Source organism: Orbicella faveolata, unplaced genomic scaffold, assembly GCF_042242905.1.
Source record: "Orbicella faveolata isolate gen_17 unplaced genomic scaffold, um_ofav_v1 contig_13, whole genome shotgun sequence".
Classification (NCBI taxonomy): Eukaryota; Metazoa; Cnidaria; class Anthozoa; order Scleractinia; family Merulinidae; genus Orbicella; species Orbicella faveolata.
Genome location: NW_028301540.1, coordinates 21,525,001 through 21,540,364, shown reverse-complemented (window position 1 = coordinate 21,540,364; position 15,364 = coordinate 21,525,001). Strand labels below are relative to the sequence as shown.

The 15,364-nt window shown below is 40.4% G+C and overlaps 2 protein-coding genes across 5 annotated transcripts in view; one reads left to right on the top strand and one right to left on the bottom strand.

The window, feature by feature from the left end:
* The window catches only part of LOC110051204 (cytoplasmic dynein 2 intermediate chain 1-like), a 32,469-nt gene extending 20,920 nt beyond the window's left edge, over positions 1-11,549 (top strand). For all 4 annotated transcript variants that reach the window (XM_089285057.1, XM_089285058.1, XM_089285055.1 and 1 more), the window contains 6 exons: positions 5,483-5,541; positions 6,205-6,250; positions 6,958-7,078; positions 7,303-7,359; positions 9,814-9,886; positions 10,402-11,549. In XM_089285057.1, the coding sequence (XP_089141183.1) occupies positions 5,483-5,541; positions 6,205-6,250; positions 6,958-7,078; positions 7,303-7,359; positions 9,814-9,886; positions 10,402-10,515 (470 nt within the window). In that variant the 3' untranslated portion in view covers positions 10,516-11,549. The remainder of the gene's footprint in view (positions 1-5,482; positions 5,542-6,204; positions 6,251-6,957; positions 7,079-7,302; positions 7,360-9,813; positions 9,887-10,401) is intronic.
* Positions 11,550-11,957: 408 nt separating this feature from the next.
* The window catches only part of LOC149115576 (uncharacterized), an 8,966-nt gene continuing 5,559 nt past the window's right edge, over positions 11,958-15,364 (bottom strand). Inside the window, exon 2 of the mRNA XM_089285060.1 lies at positions 11,958-14,269. Coding sequence (XP_089141186.1) covers positions 12,323-14,269 — 1,947 coding nt within the window. The 3' untranslated portion in view covers positions 11,958-12,322. The remainder of the gene's footprint in view (positions 14,270-15,364) is intronic.

The window sequence follows — 15,364 nt, the reverse complement described above, 5'->3', positions numbered from 1 at the left end:
GTTAGGGTTTTAGGGTGTTAGGGTGTTAGGGTGTTAGGGTGTTAGGGTTTTAGGGTGTTAGGGTATTAGGGTATTAGGGTATTAGGGTATTAGGGTGTTAGGGTATTAGGGTGTTAGGGTGTTAGGGTTTTAGGGTGTTAGGGTGTTAGGGTATTAGGGTGTTAGGGTATTAGGGTGTTAGGGTGTAAGGGTATTAGGGTATTAGGGTGTTAGGGTATTAGGGTATTAGGGTGTTAGGGTGTTAGGGTGTTAGGGTGTCAGGGTATTAGGGTATTAGGGTGTTAGGGTATTAGGGTGTTAGGGTATTAGGGTATTAGGGTATTAGGGTGTAAGGGTATTAGGGTATTAGGGTGTAAGGGTATTAGGGTATTAGGGTGTTAGGGTATTAGGGTATTAGGGTATTAGGGTGTAAGGGTATTAGGGTATTAGGGTATTAGGGTGTTAGGGTATCAGGGTATTAGGGTATTAGGGTGTTAGGGTATTAGGGTATTAGGGTATTAGGGTATTAGGGTATTAGGGTGTAAGGGTATTAGGGTGTAAGGGTATTAGGGTATTAGGGTGTAAGGGTATTAGGGTGTAAGGGTATTAGGGTATTAGGGTGTAAGGGTATTAGGGTATTAGGGTGTTAGGGTATTAGGGTGTTAGGGTGTAAGGGTATGAGGGTATTAGGGTGTCAGGGTATTAGGGTATTAGGGTGTTAGGGTATTAGGGTATTAGGGTGTTAGGGTATTAGGGTATTAGGGTATTAGGGTATTAGGGTATTAGGGTATTAGGGTGTTAGGGTGTAAGGGTATTAGGGTATTAGGGTATTAGGGTGTTAGGGTGTAAGGGTATTAGGGTATTAGGGTGTTAGGGTATTAGGGTATTAGGGTATTAGGGTATTAGGGTATTAGGGTATTAGGGTGTCAGGGTATTAGGGTATTAGGGTATTAGGGTGTTAGGGTATGAGGGTGTTAGGGTGTAAGGTAACTAGGGTATTAGGGTACAAGGGTTTTATGGTGTTAGGGTTTTATGGTGTTAGGGTATTAGGGTATTAGGATATTAGTGTGTTAGGGTATTATGGTGTTTGGGTATTAAGGTATTAGGGTGTTATGGTTTTAGGGTGTAAGGGTGTTAGGGTGTAAGGGTGTTAGGGTAAGAGGGTTTTATGGTGTTAGGGTATTAGGGTATTAAGGTATTAGTGTGTTAAGGTATTATGGTGTTTGGGTGTTAAGGTATCAGGGTGTTATGGTATTAGGGTATTAGGGTGTTAGGGTGTTAAGGTATTGGGGTTGAAGGGTATTAGGGTACCAGGGTAACAGGGTATTAGGGTGTTAGGGTAGTACGGTTTTAGGGGGTTAGGGTATTAGAGTATTAGGGTTTTAGGGTATTAGGGTATTAGGGTTTAAGGGTATTAGGGTATTAGGGTTAGGTAAAGATAAGTTAAAATCTTTATTTAGACACGGTATTTCCTTCAGTACTTAACAATATTGAATTAAAGTAGTCTAACTACCTAACTAATAAATCACTAATAACTACTGTAATAAAGGAAATAATTAAAAACGTGCTTTACGAGGAAGCTGTGTATGAAAGCAAAATAAATCTTACATAAGACTACCATCAAAATCATAATTCTTTAACTTAGATTTAAATTCATCAAGAGAGGGTGACTGACGAATATCCAAGGGTAGATTATTCCACGTTACAGCTCCGCTGTAGGACAGAGTTCTTTTACAATAATTAGAGCGGGGCTGTGGAATGGCAAGTGAACAGTATAGGTTAACGTATCGAAACGGAAGACAAAGTGCGAACTAAGATAGTCTGGAACCATATTATTTATAATCTTTATTTAGCTCTTATTAACCGAGCTGCAGGTCTGTATGGGAGAATCTTGACCGAGGTCGCGAGTACAGACCGAACGCAGTGAGGTCTGTACACACGGCCGAGGTCAAGATTCTCCCATACAGACCGACTTAACTCGGTTAATAAGATGTTTATTATATGGCAAAGAAGAAAACTTTAATTCGTTTAATGTAACTGGTTTGCTGACAGTTTGCTTGCGAACGGCGATGAGCTTAACTTAAACCTGCCGAAATTTGCTCGTCCTCTTTACTTTTTTTTTGTCATCAAGCTTTTTGGCACTTCCATGAGAAGAAAACAAAAGAAATGGTGTACATTTTTGTATTTTAGTTTGCTACTTTTTCAACGCAAAATGAAACCGGTCTAGCTAGATGCCGGTCTAGATGGGAAAATCTAGACCGCGGTCAATATCGATTTCAGCCAATCAAATTCGTGAATTCGGTAGTTCCCAGTCTTCGTGAGACACAGCCATATAATAAACATCATTATTGTACATATAGCAAGAATTTTACGCAATAAACTTTGCAAATAGAATTCTATATGTGCTATATTTCCACATGTGAAAAAAGCGATACGTCCAATCAGATTCGCGTATAGCGTTTTTCCCATGTGAAAATATAACCAATCACCGTTCAGTGTAGAATCACTTAGCCAATCAGAGTTAAGCACTCAAATGGCTTCCGAGAAGCGCGGTCTTGAAATCAGCGCCCGCTTGAAGTTTATGTTTCGAGAACATGGCTTCGGCTTTCCGTTTTAGTTCACTTTCGGAAAAACAGCAGCGGAATGTATCCAACATCTTGAGCGCTAGAACTTCAGTTTGAGAATCAATGGCCATTTAAGAAACCGAGGAAGTAAATTTAACATCAGAAAGCCAACAACATTCAAGGAGGAACATTCAAATTTAAACGGTGTGAGTCAAAGTCCGAGTTTGTCTTTGCACAGCGCGAAGCGCCGCCATTACATGATTAAATCTGAGAGTGATTAGGGACATGCGAAAAGATTTCACTCTATGTATTTATGAATTTTCCCGTATTATATTTAAGCTTGTGTAGGCTCTTTGTCCGCCTGTTGCTGGACTGGAAAGCGGATTTGTTTTTTAGTACGCTCTGTCATTTAGATCAGTTTTGAATTTGTTGTTGTTCTGCATGTAAACTTGTGGTATCGGGAAAACTAAAATTGATTTAACGGATATGTTTAATTCTCGTTATACAATAAACAAATAAATACAATAAACAAATTACAACATAGAAAGTGCTTTGTACGGATTTTTATTCACTCACTGGAAAAATTTGGAAAACTCACTCGTTCGCTGCGCTCACTCGTTCGTTTTCCAAAGTTTTGCAACTCGTGAATAAAAATCCGTACGTCGCACTTTCTATGAAGTAATCTATATTTATTGATTTATCAACAAGGCTTTGACGGTCCAGTTTAACCCAGTTTACCATTCACAACAATTCATCAGTATCACGATCGTAATTTGAAAAAGTTATGGCACGTGCAGCACGATTTTGTAATTTTTGTAACCTCTGAGAAAGACTCTTAGAACACGATCCCCAAACAGAGCTGCAGTAATCGGGATGAGGTTGGACTAATGAATTGTTTTTAGTGTATTAGGGTGTTAGGGTATTAGCGTATTAGTGTATTAGTGTATTAGGGTATTAGGGTATTAGGGTATTAGGGTGTTAGGCTATTAGGGTATTAGTGTATTAGGGTATTAGGGTATTAGTGTATTAGCGTATTAGGGTGTTGGGGTATAAGGGTATTAGGGTGTTAGGGTGTTAGGGTATTAGCGTATTAGGGTATTAGGGTATTAGTGTATTAGGGTATTAGCGTATTAGGGTATTAGGGTGTTAGGGTGTTAGGGTGTTAGGGTATTAGGGTATAAGGGTGTTAGGGTACAAGGGTATTAGGGTATTAGGATATTAGGGTATTAGGGTATTAGGGTATTAGGGTATTAGGGTATTAGGATATTAGGGTATTAGGATATTAGGGTATTAGGGTATTAGGGTATTAGGGTATAAGGGTGTTAGGGTACAAGGGTATCAGTGTATTAGGGTATTAGGGTATTAGGGTGTTAGGGTATTAGGGTATTAGGGTATTAGGGTATTAGGGTTTTAGGGTATTAGGGTATTAGGGTGTCAGGGTATTAGGGTGTTAGGGTGTTAGGTTGTTAGGGTATTAGGGTATTAGGGTATTAGGGTGTTAGGGTATTAGGGTATTAGGGTATTAGGGTGTTAGGGTATTAGGGTGTTAGGGTATTAGGGTATTAGGGTGTCAGGGTATTAGGGTATTAGGGTATTAGGGTATTAGGGTGTCAGGGTATTAGGGTATTAGGGTATTAGGGTGTTAGGGTATTAGGGTATTAGGGTATTAGGGTGTTAGGGTATTGGGGTATTAGGGTGTCAGGGTATTAGGGTATTAGGGTATTAGGGTGTCAGGGTATTAGGGTATTAGGGTATTAGGGTATTAGGGTGTTAGGGTATTAGGGTGTCAGGGTATTAGGGTATTAGGGTATTAGGGTGTTAGGGTATTAGGGTATTAGGGTGTCAGGGTATTAGGGTATTAGGGTATTAGGGTGTTAGGGTATTAGGGTGTTAGGGTATTAGGGTATTAGGGTGTTAGGGTATTAGGGTATTAGGGTGTCAGGGTATTAGGGTATTAGGGTATTAGGGTATTAGGGTATTAGGGTATTAGGGTATTAGGGTGTTAGGGTATTAGGGTGTCAGGGTATTAGGGTATTAGGGTATTAGGGTATTAGGGTATTAGGGTATTAGGGTGTTAGGGTATTAGGGTATTAGGGTGTCAGGGTATTAGGGTATTAGGGTATTAGGGTGTTAGGGTATTAGGGTATTAGGGTATTAGGGTGTTAGGGTATTAGGGTATTAGGGTGTCAGGGTATTAGGGTATTAGGGTATTAGGGTATTAGGGTATTAGGGTGTCAGGGTATTAGGGTATTATTGAACTAGGGTTTTAGGGTACTAGGGTAAGATAAGATAAGATAAGATAACTTCATTTATACACCGTTTTTCCATCAGTCAACAAAGCTATCTACCTATCTGCCTACTTACAATAAAAATTAAAAAAAAGAAAAGAAAAGACTAGGGTGTTAGGGTACTAGGGTACAAGGGTGTTAGGGTGTTAGGTTACTAGGGAATTAGGGTATTTGGGTGTTAGGGAATTAGGGTACTTGGTTGTTATGGTTTCAGGGTCTTAGTGTTTTGGGTTAGGGTTAAGGTATTAGGGTATTAGGCTACTAGGATATCAGGGTATAGAATGGAAAGCGCCCATTGTTATATCGCTGGGATTTAGTTGAATCTAACGCGCGCTCTTATCGGTGGATTTTTGGTCACGTGGTAATGTCTAATTCTAATGTTGCTGAATAATAGTTCACAAAGTTAGACAAGCTGCCAAAAGGTCGTAATAAGCCAAAATGGGATAAGGACGGTTTAGATTGGGTAAGATTGCTACGGTTTACGAACGTCCAATGTGAAAAAAAAAAATTGTTCAAAATGGTTCAACCCTTGCATATCTCGTTTAAACCTCTCCTTTCTGTCGTTATCCATTTGCGGGTGATTTTCACGTTCTAACATTTGATCTTGTGTTACCTTGTTCTGACTGGGGGCTTTTTTATTGTTTATTTCAGAGAGCTTAATGAACATCGCAGCTGTTGACTTGTCTCCATGGCAGTTACCATGTATGCTGGTAAGTAAACTGTGTAGGATGTATTGAATTGTATTTCTCTTCTTTGCGTCAGTCCCTGAAATTATCACTGAAGCTCGCCATCCGCTCATGGGTAAGTTTCCCAGCTCAGTCGTGCTTAGAATGAGCTCTGAACGCTCAATAGACAAAACGACCAATGTAATCAGTTAAATACTTCCTTCTCCATTAACGTTCAGTAAACCCCTCTAGTTTCTTTAAATTTAGTTCTTCCAAATCTATTACAATTTAAGAAGAGGCAAAACGACTATGTTGAGTTAACTACATGGTTTTACTTACATACTTTGAAAATATACAGTGCAAACGTCATCTCCTAGTTCTATTTTCATTGCGCAAGCCAAACTGGTTTTGATTTTGAAAAGGAGTCTCCACCTCTTCCCCCCCCCCTTGCACTCTAGAAATCTCCCCACTTTCTCTCAAAGGTCGTAAAAAGTAAGATGAACATTAAAGGCGACTTTTTCATGTAATTGTTTTGATCATAACGCTGTCAGCGCAAGAGAACTGCTCTGTCGTAGTTCTGTTGTATTTTTATAGGAATCCAATCAATGATCGGGTGGTTTTACTGGACATTAAGAACAGTTTAGACGTGAGAGTAGGCTGCAGTGGGATTTGTATCGCTTATGTCTTGATGTGGCATTTGTTTTTCAGGCAGGAAGTGATGATGGGAACCTGTGGCTGTTCAACTTAAAGAACGGTGAGTGTTTTTTTAAGCGTGGAAGAGAAGCTATTGAAGGTGATAGACAGTGGCAAAACGCAATTAAACGGTATGGAATGAAATGAAATAAGGTGAAAGGAAATGTAATGGTATGGAATGGAGTACAGTGCAGGGAAGTGCAGTGAAATGTATACAATGTGAAGTTAAAGAAGATGGAAAAAAGTTTCAGGTCGTTCTGTTTGTTGGTAACTAAAAACACCAGCGGCTTAGGAATCCCTGGGTAACATCTCTTTGATTACAAACTGTGTTGAAATATGTTCCTCGTTAAGAACTGCATTATGTGTTTTCTAAGCCGCAAAGACCTGTCTTAATTTTGTGTTGGGTTTGGAATCATTTTCGCTGGTTTTGAAGGGGAAGGGGAATGGGGAATTGGGCACCTTCTTGAAGTACTGGTGATATTGGATTGGAAGCTGAAGAAACACCACGGCTGAAAAGCAAAATGTTAGTAGAAGTAACTTAACAGAGAACAATTCCAGGAGGAACAAATAGCAAAGAGTCTTAAACCGAAGCCACATGTATAAGGTAGTAGGATTAAGTTGGCTTCGGAATGTCGTGATCGATCCTTTTTTTTTCGTTTAGCGTGAAATTCAAATCGAAAACAGGACCTGTACTTTGTGAAGAATTGTATTCGTTTACCGTTCACAGGTTTTAATCTAACCACTTTCTGTTTTTTTTTTTTTCTATAGAAACACCGCTGCTCAGCTGGTCTGCATCCACGGACGGCAGTGAGATCTTATCAGTACACTGGTCTCGAAGCAAGCCCAGTGTGTTTTATGTGTTGGATTCAAATTCCAATTTGTATGTCTGGTAAGGTTGATAGTGAAGCATCATAAAATGAACGTTTCCTTGAAAATCACTTCCTCACTAACATTCTTGCCAAAGTTATTTCCTATTCATTGATCCTTTGCGCATCCCATGAACTAAGTGAGCCAGGAATTTCAGCTTCGTGCTTAATCAGAAGAAGAAGAAAAAAAGAAATTGTCATGATTTAGTGCCATGTTATTTTCTAACTACGTTGATTCTAATGACAGGGATCTGCTCAAGAGCGATCAAGGTCCCGTTGCTGTTGAAACGTTTAAACATGGACGGTAAGTGCTCTAGATAGTCGCAGGAAATACTTACACATGAACTGAAGGCTACTAAGTTCTATAATCTCTTAACGAGCCTCTTTGAAATTACGTTCGATGGAATATCCATTCGGTGGATAACCCACGTAGCTCTAATTTTTCATTTCTGGAGTTGACGGTTAAGGGCCCATTAACCGATCTTTTCGAGCCGTTGCTAAGGAAAATTTAATCTCATATAGCCTCATCATGTTTAGTTACTTCAGAGTTATTTCATGTGTTTTAACTTTTTCATGGTTAGTAACACTAGTGATGACGTCATCAGGCCACGCCCATGGTCATGTGACTAATACTGGAAAAACGCAAAGGCTCCCAGGCAAATTACTTTATCGGGATTTTTTTCATTGATTTAATATTTTAATTTAAATCCTCATTACGCTATGCATAGATTTTGTTTCATTTCTAAAAGGTCAGATTTTGAGAGAATTTCAAAATATTAAAAAATTCGTAATTTTCTGAAAAAAGCTTGATTTTGAAAAAGGAATGCATAGCTATCTTGCCAACGTTGGCTTTGATCGAAATCCATCGAAAAAGGCTGGATTTAATGAAAAACCGCGTTTCCTTTAGCATTTAAAGAAACCGGAAGTGCGCCCGATTTATATTGGAAGTTACCCTATCAGCGCGTGCGCAGTTTACACTACCAGCGCACTTCGGTAAGATCAAACAAAGCCACACGGAGTTAGTTTTTCTCTCTCTATTGCTCTTGTTTTTCTGTCTTTTTCTTATTTTGTCTCTGCTTGTACTTTTTTTACTTTGGATTTTGTGAAACACAAAGAAAAACATCTAAAACGTAAGCGAATTTGGAAGTTATTGAGTTGTTTTTATTTTCCACGCTCACACTGACGTAAGTAACCGGAAGTGAAATTTCACCTCCTTAGCACCGCGCGCGAGCGCGCGCATAAATCGGTTAATGGGCCCTCAAGGGCCCATTAACCGATCTTTTCGAGCCTTTGCAAGGGAAAATTTATTCTCCTATAACCTCGTCATTTTTAGTTAGTTCAGAGTTATTTTCATGAGTTTTAACTTTTTCATGATCAGCAACACTAGTGATGACGTCATCAGGCCACGCCCATGGTCATGTGACTAATACTGGAAAAACGCAAAGGCTTCCAGGCAAATTACTTTATCGGAATTTTTTTCATTGATTTAATTTTTTAATTTAAATCCTCAATACGCTATGCATAGATTTTGTTTCATTTCTAAAAATTAAGATTTTGAGAGAATTTCAAAATATTGAAAATTTCGTAATTTTCTGAAAAAAGCATGATTTCGAAAAAGGAATGCATAGCTATGTTTCCAACGTTGGCTTTAATCGAAATCCGTCAAAAAAGGCCGGATTTAAGGAAAAACCGCGTTTCCTTTAGCATTTAAAGAAACCGGAAGTACGCCCGATTTATATTGGAAGTTACCCTATCAGCGCGTGCGCAATTGACACTACCAGCACACTTCGGTAAGATCAAACAAAGCCACACGGAGTTAGTTTTTCTCTTTCTATTGCTCTTGTTTTTCTGTCTTTCTCTATTTTGTCTTCGCTTGTACTTTTTTTACTTTGCATTTTGTGAAACACAAAGAAAAACATCTAACATGTGAGCGAATTTGGAAGTTATTGAGTTATTTTTATTTTCTTCGCTCAGGCTGACGTAAGTAACCGGAAGTGAAATTTCACCTCCTTAGCAACGCGCGCGAGCGCGCGCATAAATCGGTTAATGGGCCCTTAAGGTCATTCCGGGCATCCTTACTGCGCATAATTTATGGCGTCATTAGCGCGCGCTCGTGCACGCGCATATTGAAAACATGACCGATTTGCCTTGATATTGAGCTCTGTCAGTAGAAAAATGGCTATAGCTCACTAACGAGCATGAGCACCCCAATTTTTTTCCAGTCATTGTAATCAACTAATCATAAGCTTTGCGTGAGAAAAGACTGATCTAATTTCTATTGCTGAAAATTGAATAAATAAGAAAAATAGCAAATACACTGTGGTCTTTTCTATTTTGCAGTCGGTAACCACGTCAAGAAATTTGGTTCAAATTTTTAATCAAGGATTTAGCTTTCTGTCTGAATCAAACTTAAAATGTTTATTTGTGTCCGACACAATGTATTGACTGTAGTTTAATGCTTGTTCTTATGAGTCTGGGCTCACAATCATAGGACAAACATTCAGTGGACAAAGTTTGAACAAAAATTTATTGTCACTTTTATTTCAGAGGAATTGCCTTAAATTGTCTACTTTTAGTTAATTATTGTAGGAAATGTATTAAATTCAATTGTAGTTGGTCACCATCTCTATTTCAATTGTGGGTTTGAGGGCTAAATGTAATTAAATAAACGCTGCAATTTCGAGTGGCAGTCGAGAAAATTTTGTTGCGTCGCTTGATAATCTGTTCACAGCTCTATTACTTCCATAATCTGTTGCAGAGTTGTGTGTTTTGAACTGTCTAATGATTACACAGCTTCAGGAATTGGAATTCCCGGAAGACACCCTGAGCTGGTATGGTTTAACGATCACGTAGCTTGTTTACTTGATTGTTGGTCTGTTTTTTGTTGTTGTTGTTTCTGTTTTTCAGTTTGTTGACTTATCAATACATAGGATATCAAGCAGTTTTGCTTATATATCCAATTCAAAATAAAGAAATACATTATGAGTAGTTAATAAGGAATAGCACTTGTTTTAGTGCTTCTAAGACGATTGCATTTGTCCCTCTTAACTCTGATAATAATTTCCTTTCAAAATACTTTGGTGGAGAAACATTATGGCAATGGTCTTGCAGAGCGAAAAATGCTTTGGAAACACGACCTATTGGCGACTGTAGGAGTTTTTCTAATTTCCTGAGTGATTCTTTATCTCTATTTTGCAGTGCATTCCTCCATTGCCCCATCTCCCCCAAAAACAAGTGAGGGAGATGAAAACAAAACAAAGAAAGAAACAATTCCATTGCTTTTTACTTTGCCTGCCGAATGAATAAGCCACTACTCACACGTAATTCCTTGTGTTCAAATCTACAGGTCTTGGTGTACGAAAGCGGAGCGGTAGAAATCCACAAACTCAGCAGTCTTTTCTCCAGCGCGTCCGGGGATGAATTGGACACATTTGCTAGCTTTCTGGACAGGGTCATATGAAAACATATAAACCCGACCCACAAGTAATGGGCAAACTGGTTTTGATTTTCAAGAGGTTTCCAAGGATATTTCCCCAGTCGCGATCCTCTGTGAAAATCAAAACGCTCGCCTTTGATCAATCGGTCTAAATTTCAACAAAGGTTCAGGTGTCATGAAAGTGCCGTTGATCAGTTGAGCAATTTAAAATGAAATCCTTGTTCTATATGTATTTAACTGCTGACTATTTTTGACCTTTTCCCATCTCGCAACAAATTGTACCCAGTAACTGAGAAACTTGCACTTCAGATAACACTCGCAGTCAAAAGTTCCCTTACAATTCGTCAATGGGTATTTTTGTGACTTGATTAGGCTGCCTTCAAGAACAAAGGTGCTAAGAAGTTCATCCTCAGTAAAACATCAAGATAATTTTCTGTAAAAGCTCTACTCCCCTCCGGAAGGCTGGACAGATAAAGAGAAACGGAGGCGTTTGAGAGAAAAGGGTAGCGCATAAAGATAAGCGTGGGAGACTTTAAACTGTTTAATTATATTTGATAACTGACACCCACAAGAAAGTAACACTTGAAGGTGAATGCGGTGGGCAGATCCAAGCCTGCTTATTGTTGATTGTAAATTCCGCGGTAATTTGGATTTGAAAATTACACTTCTTAGTGCCCCCCTGCTATCCAAACTCTTTGGCAGGCGTTGGAATGGATAACTCTAAAAATTTCTGGAGTCACACCATGTGTAATTTTCTAACGTGCTGTAAATATTTACCAGGCCCCAGTTGTTCGAAAGTTGGATAATGCTATCCACCGGATAAATCGCTATCCAGTGTGTAAGTGTTAACAAAACAAACCATGCTATCCGCTGGATAGTGATTTATCCGGTGGATAGCGTTATCCACCTTTCGAATAACCCAGACCAGGAATTTAAATTATTGTATGTTCTGGAAATGTATTTATTTGCCATGTGAAATGATGAATTTGTAATAATGTTCTAGTTCACTTGTACATTAAACATACGTTAATAAACTACATTCCTGTTGTCAACATAAAGTGCCACCCAGGATAATTCTGCAAGTTTGGGAAGGCTTATAACAAGGCAGTGCTATTATCCGTTAGTGAGGGAGCTGATAGCCAATCAGGGAAAGTTTTAATTGCTGATTGGCGTGTAACAGGGCATGCCTTATACATGTACATCTAATTCAGTAGGGGGCTTCAGTTACGAACAAGGATGTGTAACCACCCTCTCCTCTACCCTAGACTATTACTTTGTGGTGAAGTTGGTGTTTCTGATAGACTTGTAAAACTGACACTTTGAAATGGTGATGTAACCAAGAAGTCACGTAAAAAATACTGTAACAAGACCACGCAACAGCATTCATGCTTGGTCATGCTTCAGTTCTGTAAACTTAGGATTGGACGCTGGCGTGGTGGACATTTTAAGTCAAACAAGCACCCCAGTTTTGGTGTTCCCTTAAATTTATCAGCAAACCTCACGCAAAGCTAAACCTGAGATTGTTTACCCCTGGCCCTTTGCATGTCGTCCTCATTCCTCAGTTTAAATTACAGCAATTTTTGTAACGATGCCTTGACCGTGTTTCCAAATTATTTCAGACGTCAAGTGTCACGGACATCGGATTCGGGAGAATTCATATTCTAAACTATTTCTGAACAATATCAGGTTACAAAAAAGCACGATACCCTTAGACTAGTTTTAAACGCGGCAAAAGTTAGCACAAATCTTCAAGCAAACTGAGGAGCCTATCCATGTTAACCATGATGTAGATCTCTGCTATTAACAATATCAGTTGAAATACGAAAATTTTTTAGCGCAAGAGCCTCATTGCTTGGTCAAAGTTCATGTCTTGATTCTCAAGAAAGCTGAGGCGCACGAAGATCAGGGATCGCACGACAACGCTGCGTGTGGACTCGACACGCAAAATGACATTCTTATCAGCTTCATGGACGGGTATGCGATATTCTGGCATGACGGGTTCGCCATCCATTGGCTTGTAGCGGAAAACAGTGGGGTTATATGACTTATAGCTGCCAGGTTTACAATAAGCCTTGACGAGAACGCACCACTGTTGGGATTCGGAAAAGACTCGATCCGAGTAGCAGACGTGTGCCGCGTAGAGAATGCTTGGCGAGAGGAAGATTGCAGCCGCCCAGTTAGCAATGCCAAAATGCTCTTCGCCAAGACTGTAGTGGCCCGCTGCCGGCTTAATTCCACTTGAGCCAGCGGGCAGAAGGCCCTTCTGTATTATGGACTCTAAATATTTGTAACGAGTTCCATGCCATGCTGTTTCCCAGGTGTTGTGAATACGATTCCACTCTGCTCGTGTGTCTGCATCAAGGGTGCGAGGATCTCGAGTAAGTTCCTTCGCTATGACCTCTCCCTGATACTCAATGTGTCGAACGCTCAGCACAAGCTGCTTCTCTTTAAGCGATGCAGCGATTGATGAAATGTCGTCAGCCGATACGGTTTGAATCAGACTCCGTATCGCAGCTGTGGCGCTCTCGTCCAGGGCAGAATTTCCCCAGTTGTTTTTGATGTCACTTCTCGCTCCATGTTGAAGAAGAAGTCCAACAACCAGGGCGTGACCGAAATATGCTGCACCATGTAGGGGCGTGCTTCCATCTTTTTGCGCTTCATTCACAGAAGCGCCTTTTTCTAGGAGTAACTTGCATGTGTCATAGAAACCTGATTTGCTTGCTATGTACAACAGTGTCCGTCCGTGTTCGTCCCTGTCTTGAACAAGATCCCTCTTCTTGTCTATCCGAACAGTAAGCTCTTTTGTGTGACCACATGCTGCAAGCATGAAGTGGTCACGCCTTCTGACGACAAATTCGTCCTTGCCTTGCACTCGCGTGTACCTGCCAGCTGAGGATGTGAGCATGTGATTGGCAATAGATACTATTGCACGGTTCTGGCGCACTGGTTGGGTTATTTTTCTCTTAAAAGCTGCTTTGACAGCCTCCCGAGACACGTTAGATGATTGGAGACCGAGCACTTCCCAGGGGTTTAAAGGTACAGAAATTACAACCCTACCTCCTCCTTTAGCCCCGTAAGTTGCAACCAGTCTACTACCGTCGCTTTCATGATACCCGCCATGGCTACGACCGGTTGTTGATGGCGTTCTGCGATTGGTGGTTGCATGGCGTTCGATGCCCCTTCCTTTTCCACTTCCTCTTCCATTTCCTGCACCACCAGCAGGAAAGCCCTTAATTGATTCCCGGTCGACATCAACCGTAGCTACAGAATTTGTAGCGGGTGCTCTACTCCACCCAGCAGTCGAATAGCTTCCTTCAGTAGAAACTTTGAGGGAAGCCGATGTGTTATTAGTACCATGGCTTTTGGGTAGCACAGTTTTGACACTTGAAATGGTACAGCCCTTCTCTGATGCAGATATGAAAACAGGAGCTGCAGAAGCTTTATTTGGTTTTAACCCGACAGCAGCTGCATCATAACCTCTAGACGGTGTCGTCTTTGAATCAAGATCACCATACCGTCCGTTTGACGCTGCATTTGGACTATTAGCGGCACAGCTTTTGATTTTGCTCCCACCGACGGAACAACCTTTTATTGGTGGCGACGATGGTGCTGAGCTCCAGCTACTGGTTGGATAGCTTCTGTGTAGCGTGCGACTATCGCCATTACCAGAACCATACATGTAGCTTTCAGATGACGACGAATAGACTTCAACTTTTTTTGTGTATCCTCTTTCTGATACATGGGAATCACGCTTTTTCTTTGAGAACAAACCTCCCATCTAAAGACAAAGGTTATTGATTATAATTATCGTACAGATATTGCACATTATAATACATCAAATATTTTCGCTCGCGCGCGATTGGTCTAAACGCGTCACGTGACCGAATATTCCCAGCTGAAACTGGGGAATATCCGAGAAGACTCCCCAATTTCTATAACTGCGCGCGTTGCGAAAAAGATTTGAAGAATAATAAACACAATAGCCTCCATTTGGGGCGAAAATATGCTCGGACATTTGTCCTTGGACATTATCTGTTCCTCAAAGCTCACAGTTTTCCTCGAGCTACGCTCTCGGAAAACTGTTCGCTTCTCGGAACAGATAATGTCCGCGGACAAATATCCGAGCATATTTTCGCGCCAAATGGAGGCTATTGTTTATGTAACAAATACTTTTTTTGGGCAGGGATCTGAAGGCGATACACGTAAATTTATGGTGCATAGCAAATTAACAAATCATCAGTGCTTGCGTAATCCGAACTATTTTAGACAAGAAACTATATGCCGTGTAAAACCATGGGAAATCACGTGTACGCATATCGTTGACGTAATGAACTGAATAAAGATCAGTAAAGAAATCAGAAACTTACGTAGACTGTTCACAGTCTCATATTTTACGGTCTGATTGGAGAGTTCGAACGCCCTTACCCAGGCCGGGGACAGGTACTCTCCCCAGATTTCGCTCTCTAAGAAAGCAACAACAACAAATGTGGTGCCAATCGACCTCTTCAGCCACACGGAAAATAAAGGACCGTCACGAGATTAAAATGATGGCGAACAAATGGAGGAATGGATTCATGGAGATAGCTTCATCATTCCTTTCCGACATCGTTACGTAAAATCATGGCTTGGGGTTTATAAGGCTGAAATGGAGCTTACATCGCACAGGCTACCTTTGCTCAAATTCAGTAGGAATGAGCAAAAAACTCATACGATGCGTGACACTGCCGAAAAGTTGTATATAAGGCTCAAAATGCTCTTAAAAGCGAGCACCTCCGCAGCATTCGAAACCGATCGCGCGGGTTTCCCGTAGCTGAACATTTCAACTCCGCCTCCCACTCTCTGGATGACATCTTGGTCTGTGGCTTGAAACACT